Below are 15,557 nucleotides of genomic sequence, written 5' to 3'. Positions count from 1 at the left end.
GATTTAGTATGGTTGAAAACCTGTGTGTGCTAAAAATTAGTATGCAAATTCATGTAAAATATGCAAATAGGTTGATAATATGCTCATTAGTACTTATCATCCTAGTCAGAAACACTGCTAATTTTAGCCTAGAGGCATTTGCAGTGGCTCCCTCAGAATCACTGGAGCTGCCACGGCTTCTTACAGTGGCCTGGGGATGTGTAGTGGACTGGTAGCTTTACAGCGTTGTGCCATTAAAGAACAGTGTAGTTGAAAAGGACCTGTCTAGGAACATCGAATGCAGCAGCTGCAATGGCTACAGTGTTGGGCCCGTTTGTTTCTCATGCAAAAGTGCATAGTTGGAAGCCTTTGTAAGTGAAACATATTCCATGACATATTATCTGTCACTTTCAGGGTGAAGCTGGCCTCCCAGGGTCTGCGGGGTTACCTGGACGGAGAGGAGAAAAGGGAGACCAGGTAAGCAAAGTCAGAAGAGAACACATGATTGTGGACCTCAGAAAGAGATGTAGACAGAAGAGAAACTTCATGTGAAATTCTTGCAGCTTTGCCTATAGGAAAGACACTGTATTAGCATTTCGGATCTAGTCATAACATGGAGTGACAGCTCTTAGTATTTTTTTATTTGATTATTTATGGCAAAGATTTGTTGCCCATTTTCCTGCCAGAGTACGCAGAGCGAGGTGCAGGATTACTGATAAATTATATACATAATAAAAATAGATGACGCATAATCATAAACATAGCAAAACTACATAACACACCTTGAGGGATGGTAGAGTCAAAGACCAGAGTATGGAGGGGGGGAGGGGGTATCAGAGGTATGAGGCAGTGTTTTTGCTTAATAGAGTGATGAAGGGGATATGGTGGGCAAGTTTTGGTGGAAGAGATAGGTCTTCACTGTATTGTGGAACACCAGGGCCAGTCTGGCTTCTGTCAGGGGAGAATTCCAGAGTCTGGGGACGAATGACGAGAAGGCGTGCTTATGGGTCCGGTCCAACCTGGAGCATTTAGGGCTAGGGAGCTGTAGGGACGCCTCCCTTTCAGATCTTAGTCTGCAGGAGGGTTTGTAGGGAGATAAATGACCCTTCAAATAAACTTGTCCCCAATCATATAGGGTTTGATTTTCAAGGTGCTTTACTCTCATAAAACCCTGTATTATGCACATAAATTGCTCGTTGAAAATCAACCAGGGCGTTGTGTGGTTTAACGGGCACGCAAAACCCGATTTCATGGGTACTTTAACTCTCACAGGAGGCAATCCCGGAGGCAGATTCAGGGCAGGGAAAAGATTTACATGCATATTTTAATTTGCAAAAGTAAGCGCATAAATTTACATACAGAATGTTTCACTTGCTCTAAGTAACTTTCTGTGCATATGTCTGTGCACATTCTGAGACAACCTGCACATTTTCAAAGCCAACGTATGCGTACACAGTAAATCTGCTTTGAAAATTTGGCCTAAAATCTGTGGTACTTTTCAAACATCCCATATAATGTATTCACACATACAGAAAGTTACACTGGTTTTAAAGGCAAACTGACGCACATAAGTATGCTTTGGAAGCAAGTCCCGAGTCTCATCCTGCTTTCTCAACCGCAGAAGGTCTACTTTGGTGAGGGTCATCCAGGAATGAGCCAGGTGGGGATGGTGTGTGTGTGTGGGTGCACACAGTGAATCAATTATTTCTCAAGTAGACACATAAAGAATAACTCATTTGGCATGAATTGGTATGTAACTCTTTGTTGGGGGGTTGTTGGTTCCCCTAGCAACCAATGAAGGCCCCGACTTTTACGCTATGGGGAAACAAATAAGTATGGTGGTAACTTGCTGATGCTACTACCCTTAACCAGTAAGACTGATACTTTGATACAACTCAAATATTGCTCTCTGCTTCAATGGTAGGGGGAAAAGGGGAACTGGGTTTGTACAGCAACCAATGAAGGCCCCAACCTTTATGGTCTGGGGAAACAAAAAGTTAGGGGGTAACTTGCTGATGCGGCGGTTACTAACCTAAACCAGTACTTTTATGAACTCAAATATTGCTCTCTGCTTCAACAGCAAGGTATTTGGGGGAATTGGATTCAGACTGCAACCATCGAGGGCCCTGACGTTTACTGTGTGGGAAACTGATAAACATGGGGATAACGGGGAATTGGATTCAAACAGCAACCATCGAGGGCCCTGACTCTTACGGTCTGGGAAACTAACCATGTAGTAACTTACATGGCACAGCAGATACTACCATAAGCTTACTGGGCAGACTGGTCATTTCTGTGTTTCTATAAAAGTATGTGTTAATCTGGGCTGCTCTCGCTATCCTTACCTTCTTCCTGCACTTCCCAGGGTCTGCGCTCTTTCAGTGGGGGGGAAGGAAATCCTTTGCAGCCCAGGTGATGGAGTGTCTCTCCTGACATGTGTGCATCTCTCTACAGTTGTATCCTCCTAAGGATAGACAGGGAGTTCAAATCAAATTTACAAATGAAACTGTACAATTGAACTATGTGCATGGTTTCTCTGCTGGGGTGCTTGTGTCCTTCTCTCCAGCTCCTGGGAGGGAGCTTACCACTGCCTCGTCATTTGTGCAAACAGGCCAGTAGATTGTGAATCCTTGGAGGGAGCCCATGCCACGAAAAGATCCTATCCGAGTCCAAAGTTCAGTCTGACGCCCACAGCCTGTGTCCTGATCCCTTTGTGAGGGAGATCTGATTGGGAATCTCCCAAGGCTTGATGTTCCAACCTTGATGGACCTCTCTGGGAGAGAAGCCACATGTTCCAGTTCAGCTCACAGCTCTTTGTCTCCTTCAAAACGTGCAGAGGAGTGGGACAAAAAACCTCCACACAAACAAAAAGGGGAAAAGCCAAAAGTTTCTATTCAAAATATCTCACGCTGGGTAGTTCTGTCACCGGTCTTGCTTCCTCTAGGGAATAGAGGGGTTGTTCACAGGTCTCCCTATTGGAGGGGTTTGCTCCTTTCCAAAGCACAAGGTGTTCCCCAGAACAAGAGGAAAACTAATCCAAAAACTGACCAAAAGGCTACAAAACCTCTCTCTCTACAAGAGAGGAGGCAGACACTCTTCAACAGGTTGTGTACTGATAAGGAATCTCCTCTAACTCAAGAAAAATACCATCCTGGGTTAGAGGGCCTAACTCAGCAGAGAGAAATGGGAAAAACAAACAAACCCAGCTCCTTACTCCTCAAAATCTAACTCAAACTGGCCACACACACTCTACATCTAACTCCGTCTTATGCCCCTGGGGTATCCAATTGCAGTCAGATCAGTGAAGAGATTGAAAGAGAATAGATGGCCCATGCTGTTATTAGTCCAGATGGTGAGGGACCTAGGGCCATCTAATGACAAACCGAAGGGTTGGCCATAGGTAGGTATGCCCAGAGATCTGTAAAACAAGATTAGAAATGTAATTGTACTAGATGTGAGTTGGGGAAATTATCACATGATCTCACCAGTCCTTAAATATGATTAACAACAGTATATTCCTTTCAAGTTATATAGTTACAGGGTCATGTGCTGGAAGGTTCAATACTCTACGAGTAGCTGTTGCCTCTCATAAAACCTCCACTGCTGGGCTGGTTTCTGGGCAAGAGTTCAGTGATGGCTGGAGATTCTTTTAGGGGTAAATTTAGTCTACTGTATTTACAATTTGCCTTCCAGTCTCAATATATATTATGAGTGCAGCCTTCTTCTTTTATTTATTGATTGATTTTTAATCATTTATGTGATACAAAACAAAGAAAATTCAAGAGCACAATAAAAAGAAATAGAACCAAATTGGATACACATCTTAAATAAGAACACAGTCCACATCAAAGAGACAATAGCTTCCCTAATACATGCATTAACATTACCATTTAAGTGGACTATCTAAAAGAAAAGTTCCAAATGTGTTAGATCAAAAAAAAAATAAAACGTATTCCTCAGATGCTCGTTTACAGGGGAATTTCAGAAAAATTGCAGTCCCTATGGCTAAGACCCAAGGTCTCTAATTCAGAAATATTTTTCTCCTGAGCTGTGTCTCTCTAGAGACATCTGGAAATACTTGTACAGTATGACCACAAAACAGAGATCTCTTATACTTGAAATATTGTTGAAGAAAAAGCTCCTTATTGTGAAGTAGCACAAAAGTTACAACAAATGTAGACCGAGTAGAAATATCAGACGATGTCTGTAAGAAAAGAGATAGATTAAAAAAAGCTAAGACAGTTTCACCATCTGTCATAGACACAACTTTTCTCATCTGGAATATAATAGGAATTAGAGAAAAAACTTGATCTGAAGAGAATTGTAACTTACTACTTACCACTTAACTAAGAATTGTAACTTACTACTTACCACTTCCCTCAACTCTAACAGTACCTCTCTAGCTATGATTATTGTTAAATTAAACTCCCATGTTTTATGTGAACCGATGTGATATGACATGTGTCATGAATGTCGGTATAGAAATGAATTAATTAAATAAATACATTGTAAAATTTCAAACACATATTTCTTAAACAATTCTAAATCAAACATTGAGGAGACGAAGTATAGGAAAATTCAGTAGACGTAAATTCTTAGATCTTAATCTGTTTTCCATTTGCTCATACTTATAATGGAGGGTCAAATTGTCTTTTAAACCTGATGCTGTAATATTAGATTGAGCACCCAGCTTGCTATCAATCTATGCCAATCTACCTCCTTTTCTTTCAAAGATATCTGATGAAAAAAGGCAAAGTTGTGAAATAGAATTAGAAACTGATGTCTCTATACACGCAGCTATCCTCCAGGTGTCTTTCAAAGTTATTTCAGATGGTTCCAATGTCGTCATACTCCCAGACAGGAGGTAACACTGGAGATGGAATAACAGTAAAAATTATATGAGAATCCATAGCTCCCCAAACAGATCCTGCCTCAGACTCAGTCATCAAAGGTTCCACATTAGCACTCTGCCCAGCTGGCAAAGTAAAAGAAATCCACACCTGTAGATCTTCCATTAATGCCCGAGGGGTTAGCAGAGGGAGATCTTACCTCTGGACTTAGTTACATTGTCCAATTCTGTGCTTAGGTTCCCTTGCAGTAATGAATTGGACCTTATTACATGCTGATCCATAAGCTCTGAGAAGAGAAGATTTTCCCTTTCCTTTTTTTCCCCCATGTTACACATGGGGAAAAATCGGGCATAAGGTGCACGCCCCTTTGGCACAAGGCTTAGGCACGACTATGGCGTCGCGCCGCTGCTTACCGCATTAAAAAGGCCGCAGGGGTCAAGTGACTTGGACTCACAGGTGGCCAGATGACGCCTGTGGCACTCCCGGGCAGGAACAGAAGATCGGGTAGGCTGCTGTCCCCGTCCTTATTTTTCATGAAGAACTTTTGTGTATATATTACTTGATGGCGCAGAGGCTTGTACCTGTTCACCTTATAACTTACAAGACCTCAACACTGGGCATTGAGTTCATGCAATCGTCCCACAGATCATACAAAAGCAAATTAGCATACCCCACCAGTATCCTCACCATTTCATGAGTCACAGAAACCCAAGATGTTCCTTGGCTATACGGAATAACCCTGAGGCAACAGGCTGATTCAGTACATCCGTGCTGTCCAATTTTGCCTTTATTTCAGCAAGTAAATTTCCCTGTAATCTGGGACAATTGTATGAATAACCCTGAAGAAGCCTGATTCGTCAAAACTTGTTGAGTTTCAGTGAAGAATAAGGGGTTGAGTTATTAGCATCTACCACTGTTTGAGCCATTTGAACTTCGTTTGGATTATTATTGAAGCTTCTATGGATTTTCAATCATTTTCTAACTGTATTTACATATATAAAAAAAAACCTTTTGGTGTCCCATCAGTGTAAATGTTTAACTGTTATATGAAAGCGATTGTGATTTATTGGTTTCATTTGATGTTTGTTTTCTTGGTTCTATTTAATAATTTTCATTTGAGTGACACATGTTTAGGTTTATAAGCTGTTTTTTGATATTGTAGTTAGGACATTTTTTTTGTTATATTTCTGACTTAATTGATATTTAATAAATTGTATTTTTGAAAAATTGCCAGTATAGCTTATTTTTGGATAAGTAGCTAGCTGGACAAAAGTCAAATAACTTAGAGGCATTCCCAGAGCATTTGTGAACTGATTTAAATTAGCAAGATAAGTTATCTTCTGGCTAACTCTGGTCCTGCAGCAAAGCAGTCGTAAAGTCAGTCATATAAACTTTTCTTGGGTGGGTATAGTCAGCAGCATGGCCGTGCCACTAAATATCCTGCCAGAGTTAGCCAGATATGTTTATTTATTTATTTATTTATTTATTTATTTATTTTTAACTTTTATATACCGACATTCTTGCATTAAATGCAAATCATGCCGGTTTACAGTGAAACAGAAAAAGCAGGAAAAAATTCCTTAGTCGAATACAATGAAACGGCTTAGTTAACAAAGGAAACATAAAAATACATTTTTACATATACACAAAGGTTTGCACGAAGGGGTGCACAAAGGGGAGAGCACCTTTGTCGCGCCCCTTCGGTGCTTGACGCCCGGTGTTGTGGCTGTCTTAACTGTCCGATGTTATTTGGTTAACTTTGTCAGTCATCTTGCAGCTGAATACAAACCCCCCCTAATCTTTAATTTGGGAAAATAGGTCCCCTAATCCTTATTTAATTACACACTTGGATGGATGTAAAGTTTTCAGATTCCCCATTCATTCAAGGTATTTGGTAAGATCTGCGTTGTTGCACACCAGTTGTGAATTTATTGCTTATACAAACGTTACATGCCATAGGGAAAGTAGTATGTGATCTTTAAATCTCTTTAGCTTTTTAACAGGGTGAAAATTAAACATTTTTTTTTTTAACTGTGCCATCGCGTGTCCTTTATGGGGAATAATTTATTGCGTGCACTTAAAGGTTCAAACCAAAAAACAAAAGGGAGCATAAACTAAGGAGGGGAAGGAGGCCACCCATAAATCAAGAAGTTTGAACTAAGGAGGTTAATTTTCAAAAGCATGTCCACAGGAGGAGTGCATTGCCTACAGAAATAGACTTCTAAAAACTTGCCCGCATGTATGTCCTATTTGCACGTAAGTTTGTCGACCGAGCGGCGGTGTTCCTCGGGGCAGAGCTGAGGATATTGTGCGGAACATAATTTCTTCTGTTGATAAATAACGATCTTAATCCACACTCTCCTTTCTGTTCTCACTTTTTTTTTTTCGTGCAGGGTGAAAGGGGACAAATTGGACTTACTGGATTCAAAGGTGACAAAGGTCAAAAGGTGTGGCTGTTGTAGTGTTTTCTTCAAGCTTTGATCTCTGTAAAACAACCAAATAAGGATCGCTATACTGCATTGCCAATGCAGACTGTCACCCAGAGAATTTATTGCACTTGCTTGTTTTTAAGAATTAGTAGCTCTTAACTTATTAAGAAATAGTAGTAATAATTGTTTATATACCCAGTGCCGTACAAGATAATTCACCTACTTGCAAAGACCCCTCTGCACACAGCATAGAGTCAACGTTTGAGCAGGTTAAATGACTCGCTTGCGGTCACACAGTGAAGGCCAGATAGGGGACTTGAACTGGTTTTCCAGTTGTCCTAGCTCTGTGCTCTGATCACTAAATTGCACTACCAGCCAGAAACAGAGGACGGAGCCCTTCAATGTACTTACTTTGAATCTGCTCCAAAGTAGGTGCAAAGTCCATGATTACAAAGCAGCCCAGCCTGCATTTTGAAAGGGAAACTCCAAGCTCTGCAGAGAGTATGAAAATGACCCCTTTTATCAAATAGCTCATGCGTGTCTCATTTCCATGACAACTGTGGAGTATTTTTTTTTAATCTTTATGGTTACTGTTTTTTTTTATTTAATTGTCTGCACTGTATCCTGTGTGCTAATGGTCCGTCTCTGTTGGATATACAGGGGGAAACTGGTCCGGCCGGTCCTCCGGGCGCAGCAGGAACCGTAAGTAGCCAGAAATCTTATTACCTGGCATACACTGAATAACTCAAATGATAAGAAAGTGTAGAATCCAAGATTTGGCACTCAGGGTTCAATTGAGAACTAACATTAGCCTCCACCTCAAATTAAGTATACCTAACTGTGTCAGTGCCTTACACCAATAGTAGGTTTGTCCTGATGTTATGGACTCCGTTTTCAATACAACAGAAGCATGCGTATTCTTTTCAGCCCACACAAGCCAACCTGATATTCAAACAGAACCCACCCATGTAGTTTGTGTAATAATGAAAGTATCCACATAGTAGTGAAAGTACGTATGTAGTTTATGCAGTAGTGAAAGCATTGGCATAGTTTATGTAATAGTGAAAATATGTGTGCACTTTTAGGCAGCTGAAAATCCCCTTATGTAGATTCACGTCACTCTTATTTTTACCTACACAGATCCCGTCTAAGCCTTTGAGCATTTACCCTTATGTGATATGAAGCAATCCCTGCCAGAAGTCATTGTTCCCTGCGAGTTGTCATTGGAGGCAATGGCTTTTTGATGTCACAGAATACTGTGTGACTCTTCTGCATCAGTGGAACTGAAATCAAAGCTTTGACTGTGTCCCTGTAAATGCGTGAAAGTGACAGATCCTTAGCCTAGAAAAGGGGTGGGGAAGTTTTGATCCTCATGTGCTGCAAGGTAGTTGGGTTTTCAGAATATCCACAAGGAATATGCATGAGAAGCATTTGTATACAATGGAGCGGGAACGCATACAATCCATCTCATGAACATTCAGTATAGATAACTTGAAACCCCAGTTGACTTGCAACACTCGTAGACCACAGTTGCCTACCCCTGGCCTATAATATCTAAAATCGTATATTCACCCATATTTGGCTAAATGAGTTAAAGTGAGGGATTCTTGGGGTCAGGCATACAGATCAGGAAAAATGTTTAATAAAAAAAAGAAAGTAACAGATAACTTTTCAGGCGCAGCTTTGAAACAGCGCAGCATCAGTCTGAGGATTTCATTTCCTTCAATTTCTGGAAGAGATAAAGGTCCAGTGCAAGCAAGCCCTTAAGCAAAAAGACCATGGTGGTGTGGGGAAGGGGGAAATGTTTCAACCACTGGCCTAGCTGGACAGTCCTGCAGACTGTAATTTTCCAAAGTGAGCCGGCACGCCTTCCTTCCCTTTGGAAATTGCCACAGATCCAAATTATGCAGCTGCTTTTTTCCTGTTCTTCCCTCAGATCGGTCCAGACTCCTAGGTTTTGCCTCCCTACCAGCAAATTGAGAGAAGTTTCACTGACACTGCCATATAACCTAGTGCGCCACCTGCAGTCGCTCAGTATTTCTCTGTCTCCAGCAGATGGCAGTGGTGTAAAACCTGCAGTGTGGAGTATAACAAAACAAAACAAAACAGGAAAAGAAGATTTCAGATTAAGAAAAGACGTTTCCAGTTCTTCCCAGGGGGTTTTTAGGGCCTGGGGGGGCCACCCCCACCTAGCTTGAGGTGGACGAGCAGGTAGTTGGTAGTCCTTCGTTGAAGCACAGTCTTGGATCCCGTGAGGGTGTATATCTGGTAGTCCAGATCCCTCACCCTTCACAAAGCAGCTTTGATAGGCGCTGTCAACTTTGCTTCCTAACATCTCGGCTAAGCAGGAAAGTATTGTACTTTCTTCTATTGTTGGGGCTGGCAGCGGCATTAAAGTTGCTTTTTTTCCTTTTTTTTTTTTTTTAAATAGAGAAATGCTGTTTATACTACTTGCAGTGCCTAGTCTCTGGTGGAGATGCTAGCGGCAAGCATAACTGCCCTCTAAAGCTTTTATAGCCGTTTTTGGGGTCTCTTCTGTTTTTCCTGCAGTCAGTGATCAGCACATGGCTGGTGGTGCCACGTGGTTGGCATGGAGCATGGCTCGTCCTGCTGATAGTGGGGGGGTTTCCTGATCATGTCTTTCTTGAGCCAGTTTACATATCCGCTGCATTTCAGGCAGGGAGGGCTCAATGCAGCAGCTGAGTGTGGACCTGAAACTTAAATTAGCTCCGTGGGTGTCAGGCTCTCATGCTGTGGCTTTCCCTGTCAATGCAGGAACGGTGGCCATTTTGATTTCCCTTCCTGGGCCGGCAGAATCGATGGAAGATGCAGAGGGTTCCCCAGTGCAGTTGTTGCCAGCAGTATATGATCCCGGGGAGGGGCAAAGAAGCTCTGGTTCAGAGGAGTTTTCTCTGGATCAAGATTCAGATAACTCTGATTTTTTATTTTTTTTTTTACTCAGCAGTTTTGTGTTGCTTATGCACAAGGTAAGCAGTGGGGGATGTTATCCCTCAGCCCTGGTCCTGGTCCTCCAATGATTCTCGGCGATGAAGAGACCCGAGTTGGCGAAAAGAAAGCAGTCAACGACTAGTGGATTTTCGGTCTTTCACCTCATCCAAATAGTCTCGAGAGGGTTACTGAGGATTCGGAGGATTCCGATGCTGCAGTGGAGGATTCCCCAAGAGCGGAGTCGGCACAAAATGAGGCTGATCCTGACAAAGGACCAGATAGGTGTCCAGTTGCTAAGGAGGATGACTCTAAGGAGGTGCATCTTTTCTGCAAGGAGGAGCTCTGGCGATTTAGTCCTTAAGTCCTAAAGGAGTTTGGTATTTCATGGGAGAAATCTGTCCTGGAGAGGGCAGATCCCATATTGGAAGGATTGAGAGGGACCAGTGAAAGCTTTTTCCTTTTCTTTAGCTGGTCAGAAAACTGGTGGTTCAAGAATGGGACACCCGTGAGTCCAGCTTAAAGGTTAGAGCATTGGATTCGCTACCAGAGTAGATATTGGACAAAGGTAGACACTTCAGAGTCTGCAGTGCCTAAGAAGACCACCATTCCAGTAGAGGGCTCTGCTGCATTAAGAAATGTGCAGGATTGAAAGATTTTAAGGTCTCAGCCCTGAAAATAAGGGCTGCAGGTTGCAGCAGCTTGATGCAGAGGGCGTACCTGCACTGGGTCCAGCATTTGCAAGGGATGCATTTGGTATCAGTGGCAGCAGCAATGCAGGCACAGCGTTTAGAAGCAGCTGTGGCATATGGGGCCATGATATATGAGGTCTGATGCCTTGTATGATCTGATTAGAAAATCTTCCAGAATTATGATGTTTGCAGTGTCAGCTAGAAGGTTACTTTGGTTGTGAAACTGGTCAGCGAATGTTTGGTCCAAATCTCAGTCGGGACTCTTTCTTTCAAGGGCAAGCTCTTTTTGGAGACGTTTGGAGCAGATAGGAAAGCATCTGGGAGAGTTCAAAGGCATAAGCTACCAGAATGCAAGCCCGAAGGTCTTTTCTTTTCCCGCTTGGGCTCACTTCTGGGACAATAAAACATTTTTCCAGAATGAAGGTTCTTTGTCATCTCAGAGGCAGGGCTCAGGCAGAGCGCAGACCTGGGGGACAGTGCATTCAGGGTCGCCACAAGTAATCCTCAGACAGCCCTGGTCTGGAAAATGGGGCTACAAGTTCCTTACAATGCGGTGAGGAAGGTCCACTCTGCTTTTCAGACCATCAGAGGAGGTTTAATGGTTTTTTACAAGGAGTGGGCCAAAATTACTACAGACCAGTGGGTCCTCAGTGTGATGTGAGATGGCTACATGTTAGAATTGCTCAGCCAAAACGAGTGGTTTGCAGCATCGTTTCCCCTTGTGTACCCCATGCCAGACATGGTGCAAGAAAAAAGGAGGGAATGTCATCGGCCGATTTTGTATTTAAAGAAAATAAATGCAGCTCTAAAGGTTCCTCATTTCCGCTTGGAGACTGAGACCTGTCATAGTGGTGGTATGCAAGGAATAGTTCTTGGTGTCTTTTGATTTGTCAGGGGCATATCTGCACATACCCATTGGACCAGAGCACCAGAGTTTTCTGCAGTTCATGATACTAGAGAAACATTTTCAGTTTCAGGGCCTTCCTTTCAAATTGGCAATGGTTTCGCGTACGTTCACCAAAGTGAAGGTGATGGTAGCAGCAATCCTCAGTCGAGAAGGCATGTTAGTGCTTCTGTACCTGGACGACTGGTTCATTTGAGCAAAGTTGGAGAACCTCTGTCTGCATTCAGTACAATGTGTACTGCTGCTTCTAAGATGTCTTGGTTGGACTATCTCATTCCTTCACAAATCCTGGAGTATCTAAGAGCTTGATTCAACACATGGGAAGGAACAGTATTTCTCACAGCCCAGAAATTGTTGAGATTGCAGGGTCAGATTCGTCACCTGTTGGAGAGTTCAGTGCCTAGAGTCTAGGACTATTTGCAACTACTGGGCTCTGTGACAACAATGTTGTAACTGGTGCTTTGGGCATTTGCACTTATGAGGCCTCTTCAGGGAGCTCTTCTCTCCCAGTGGGATCTGTTATTGGAGGAGTTTCATCTGCCCCTCCCACTCTAGGAGGAAGGCAGAGACAGTCTTGGTGGCTTATTCCTGCCATTTGAAACATTGTCTATCAATCGTGTAGCGACAAGAGCGGTAGGTATGGTACGTGTTGCTGCAATTATGTAACCATTCTGTCAGAAAATGCAACAACAGTGATCTACATCAACCAGCAGGGAGAAATCAAGAGGTAGGCGATGGTTCAGGAGGCCCAGTAGTTTATTCTGTGATCAGAACAACGCTTGGAGCGACTGGAGGTCTCAAATAGCTGGGGTGGACAATGTGCGAGCAGATTTTCACAGCCAGCGAAAGCTAGGCCCCGGAGAATGGTAGAACGTACACGCTCCCTCCCGCCCCTTTTACAAAGACCTGGGACTTACGCGCGTCCCGGGGCTTTGCGCGTGCTGGCGGCCTATGCAAAATAGGCGCGCCGGCGTACAGGGCTTTTAAAATCTAGCCCTTAGAGAATAGCCACTGCCATTAGCAATGGTAACATGGAATAGACTTAGTTTTTGGGTACTTGCCAGGTTCTTATGGCCTGGATTGGCCACTGTTGGAAACAGGATGCTGGGCTTGATGGACCCTTGGTCTGACCCAGTATGGCATTTTCTTATGTTCTTATGCTGTTGGAGACAGTGATGTGTCTATTTTGCAACTGCCAGGGGGTTTCCCCACATAGATTTAATGGCATCCAGATAAAACACCAAAGCGCCTTGGTTTTATAGCCTGCGAGAGATCATAGGGCAGGAGTATTCGATGTTCTGGTTCTACCATGGCCTTGAGGCATTTGTCGTTATGATTTTTCATCCATGGCCACTGGTGGGCAAGGTATTACAGCGGATAGAGAAGAATCCGAGCAACGCGATTCTGGTGGCTCTGGAATGGCCACGTCATACGTGATTTGTAGATCTGGTCAACATTGCAATAGATTGGTCACCAAGACTAGGCTATCTGTCTGACCTTCTGTCTAACCTTCTTTGCCAGGGCCCAATATTTTCAGATCCAGCAGCTCACTTCTGTTTCACGGCCTGGATTTTAAGAGGAAATGTCTGAGACAGAGGGGATATTCTGAAGAGGTTTTTACCACTTGCAAGCCAAGCTACCTTTCACATTTTGGCGTATGTGAGGATTTGGAGGGTCTTTGAGTCCTGATGTATCATTAACGGGGTACAGCCTATGCTGGCTACAGTGTTCCATATTTTGACCTTTCTTAAGAGGGTTTGGTTAGGCATCTGGCTGAATCTCTAAAACTGCAGGTAGCAGTCTTAGGCTGTCTTTGGAGTAAGGTGCAGGGATATCATCTGTCCGTGCTTCTGGATGTGATGCATTTTCTTCGAGGTGCAAAACATTTGTGTTCTCCAGTGAGCAAGCTCTGTCCTCCTTAGAAACCTAATTTGGTGTTTAGGCTCCGTTTGAACCGCTGATGGGAACAACTATACAGGACTTGACTCTGAAAGTGGTTTTTCTGGTGGCTCCTTGTCCAGCCAGGAAAGTCTTGGAACTTCAGGCATTGTCGTGTCAAGATTTTTTTCTTTAGATTTTGGATTCTGAGGTATCATTTTATGTTCAATATTTTCTTTTCTGCCCAAGATTGTTTCAGCGTTCCATCTTAGTCAGAATGTGGAACTTCTGACTTTTTGGTTTGTCCTCGCCTCATGCAAAGAAGCTTCAGACTTGGATGTGAAGAGAGCATTGTTAAGTTATCTTAAAGTTACTAATGATTTCCAAAGGATGGATCACCTCTATTGGGTTGCGGAATGGCCCAAAGAAGGGTGTACAGCTTCTAAAGCTATGATTTGCATGTTGGTGGAAAGAGGCTATTGACTTGATTTATATTTGTAAGGACTGTTTCGACTTGTTCTCAGATGACCTTGTGGGCTGAGTCTCAATAAGAATCCCTGCAAGAAAGGTGGCTGCATGGAAGTCATTACACACTTTGTCGCTTAGATGTCAGAGCTTCGGATTCCATGTGCTTTGGAGAGAGTGTTCTACAAGCGGGACTCTTGAGGTCCCACCCTATTTAGGGGAGCTTTTGTACATCCTAGGAGTCTGGATTGATCTGGGGTATGAACAGGAAAAGAAAATTGGTTCTTACCTGCTAATTTTCGTGCCTGAAATACTCCAGATCATTTGGGGAGGGGTGGGGAGTCCACCACTCATACTGATAATTTGTACATATTACAGAGTTGTTGTTGGGCTCAATGCTGTTTTTACTTTGCTTTCTGGAAACAAGTTTCCATTTTATTTGCAACTTTACCTTTCTCCTGCTAGTTGTGGGAGTTGAGATTCTTGATTATTAGTGTTTGGATGAATGGTTGTCATCTTGGCTTGGGTACAGGTCAATACTGAGGGACTGCAGGTGGCACACTAGGTTATATGGCTGTGTCAGTGAAACTTTTCTCTGTCTCCACCTGCAGGTAGGGAGGCAAAACCCAAGAATCTGGACTGATCTGTGGAATTCCAGGAATGAAAATTAGCCGATAAGAACCAATTTTACTTTCTGCAGGCAAACTTTTGCTATGAAACTGCCTTTGGATTTGAAAATCCAATCTACATCTGTTATTTTCCAAACTTCCTTTTAAATAAGCCCCTAGAAGCACTTCCCCTCTCTCTGCGCTGTGGAATCCTGCATGTGTTTGTAATTGGATTGAGTGAGGGTAGTTTACAGGCAGCCAGAACTCCCAAGAAAATCACTACTTACCTGGGCAAAGGGCTTTGAAGATTGTCCTATGGGGAACTTTGGCCCAGTCCTTAAATGTATCTCTTGGGATCAAGAATCTTACAGTCTTCTTTGAACCAAGCTTTTGTTTCATCATAGCTGTAGGAAATGAAATCATTGAGGAGAAAGTGTGCCATTTTAAAAGTGTGCAAACATACTGACTTGAATGCATTTTGTATTTTTTAACCCTACGTTGGCCCAGCCTTTAAATCCGGCTCTTTATCTCCATATCTTGGACTCCCTGTTCCCATACAAATCCCATCTCCTGTGTGACAGGAAAACACCTCTTGTTGAATACAGAGTGCCAAGAAGGATACTGTGATTTCCCCCCCCCCTCCCAAACACACACACACTACCAGGCAAAGTCTGGTTCAGTTAGTTCAGGGCTTCATTTGTGTCATTGCTAGTACATGCCACAGCCCTGAAAATGTGCTCCTTTCACATGAAGAGAGTTGTTGAAGAAAATAGGTGATTCTTCAAAAACCAGAGGAGGATTATTGT

General features: G+C 43.0%; 1 protein-coding gene across 1 annotated transcript in view; it reads left to right on the top strand.

Moving 5' to 3' along the window:
• Positions 1-15,557, top strand: part of COL22A1 (collagen type XXII alpha 1 chain) — a 791,008-nt gene that overhangs the window by 614,280 nt on the left and 161,171 nt on the right. The window contains exons 29-31 of the mRNA XM_029592071.1: positions 394-456; positions 7,223-7,276; positions 7,919-7,960. Of these exons, the coding sequence (XP_029447931.1) occupies positions 394-456; positions 7,223-7,276; positions 7,919-7,960 (159 nt within the window). The remainder of the gene's footprint in view (positions 1-393; positions 457-7,222; positions 7,277-7,918; positions 7,961-15,557) is intronic.

The sequence above is a fragment of the Rhinatrema bivittatum genome, chromosome 2, assembly GCF_901001135.1.
Source record: "Rhinatrema bivittatum chromosome 2, aRhiBiv1.1, whole genome shotgun sequence".
Lineage (NCBI taxonomy): Eukaryota > Metazoa > Chordata > Amphibia > Gymnophiona > Rhinatrematidae > Rhinatrema > Rhinatrema bivittatum.
The sequence above is the reverse complement of the archived record's forward strand: the minus strand, read 5'-3'. Positions and strand labels throughout refer to the sequence as shown.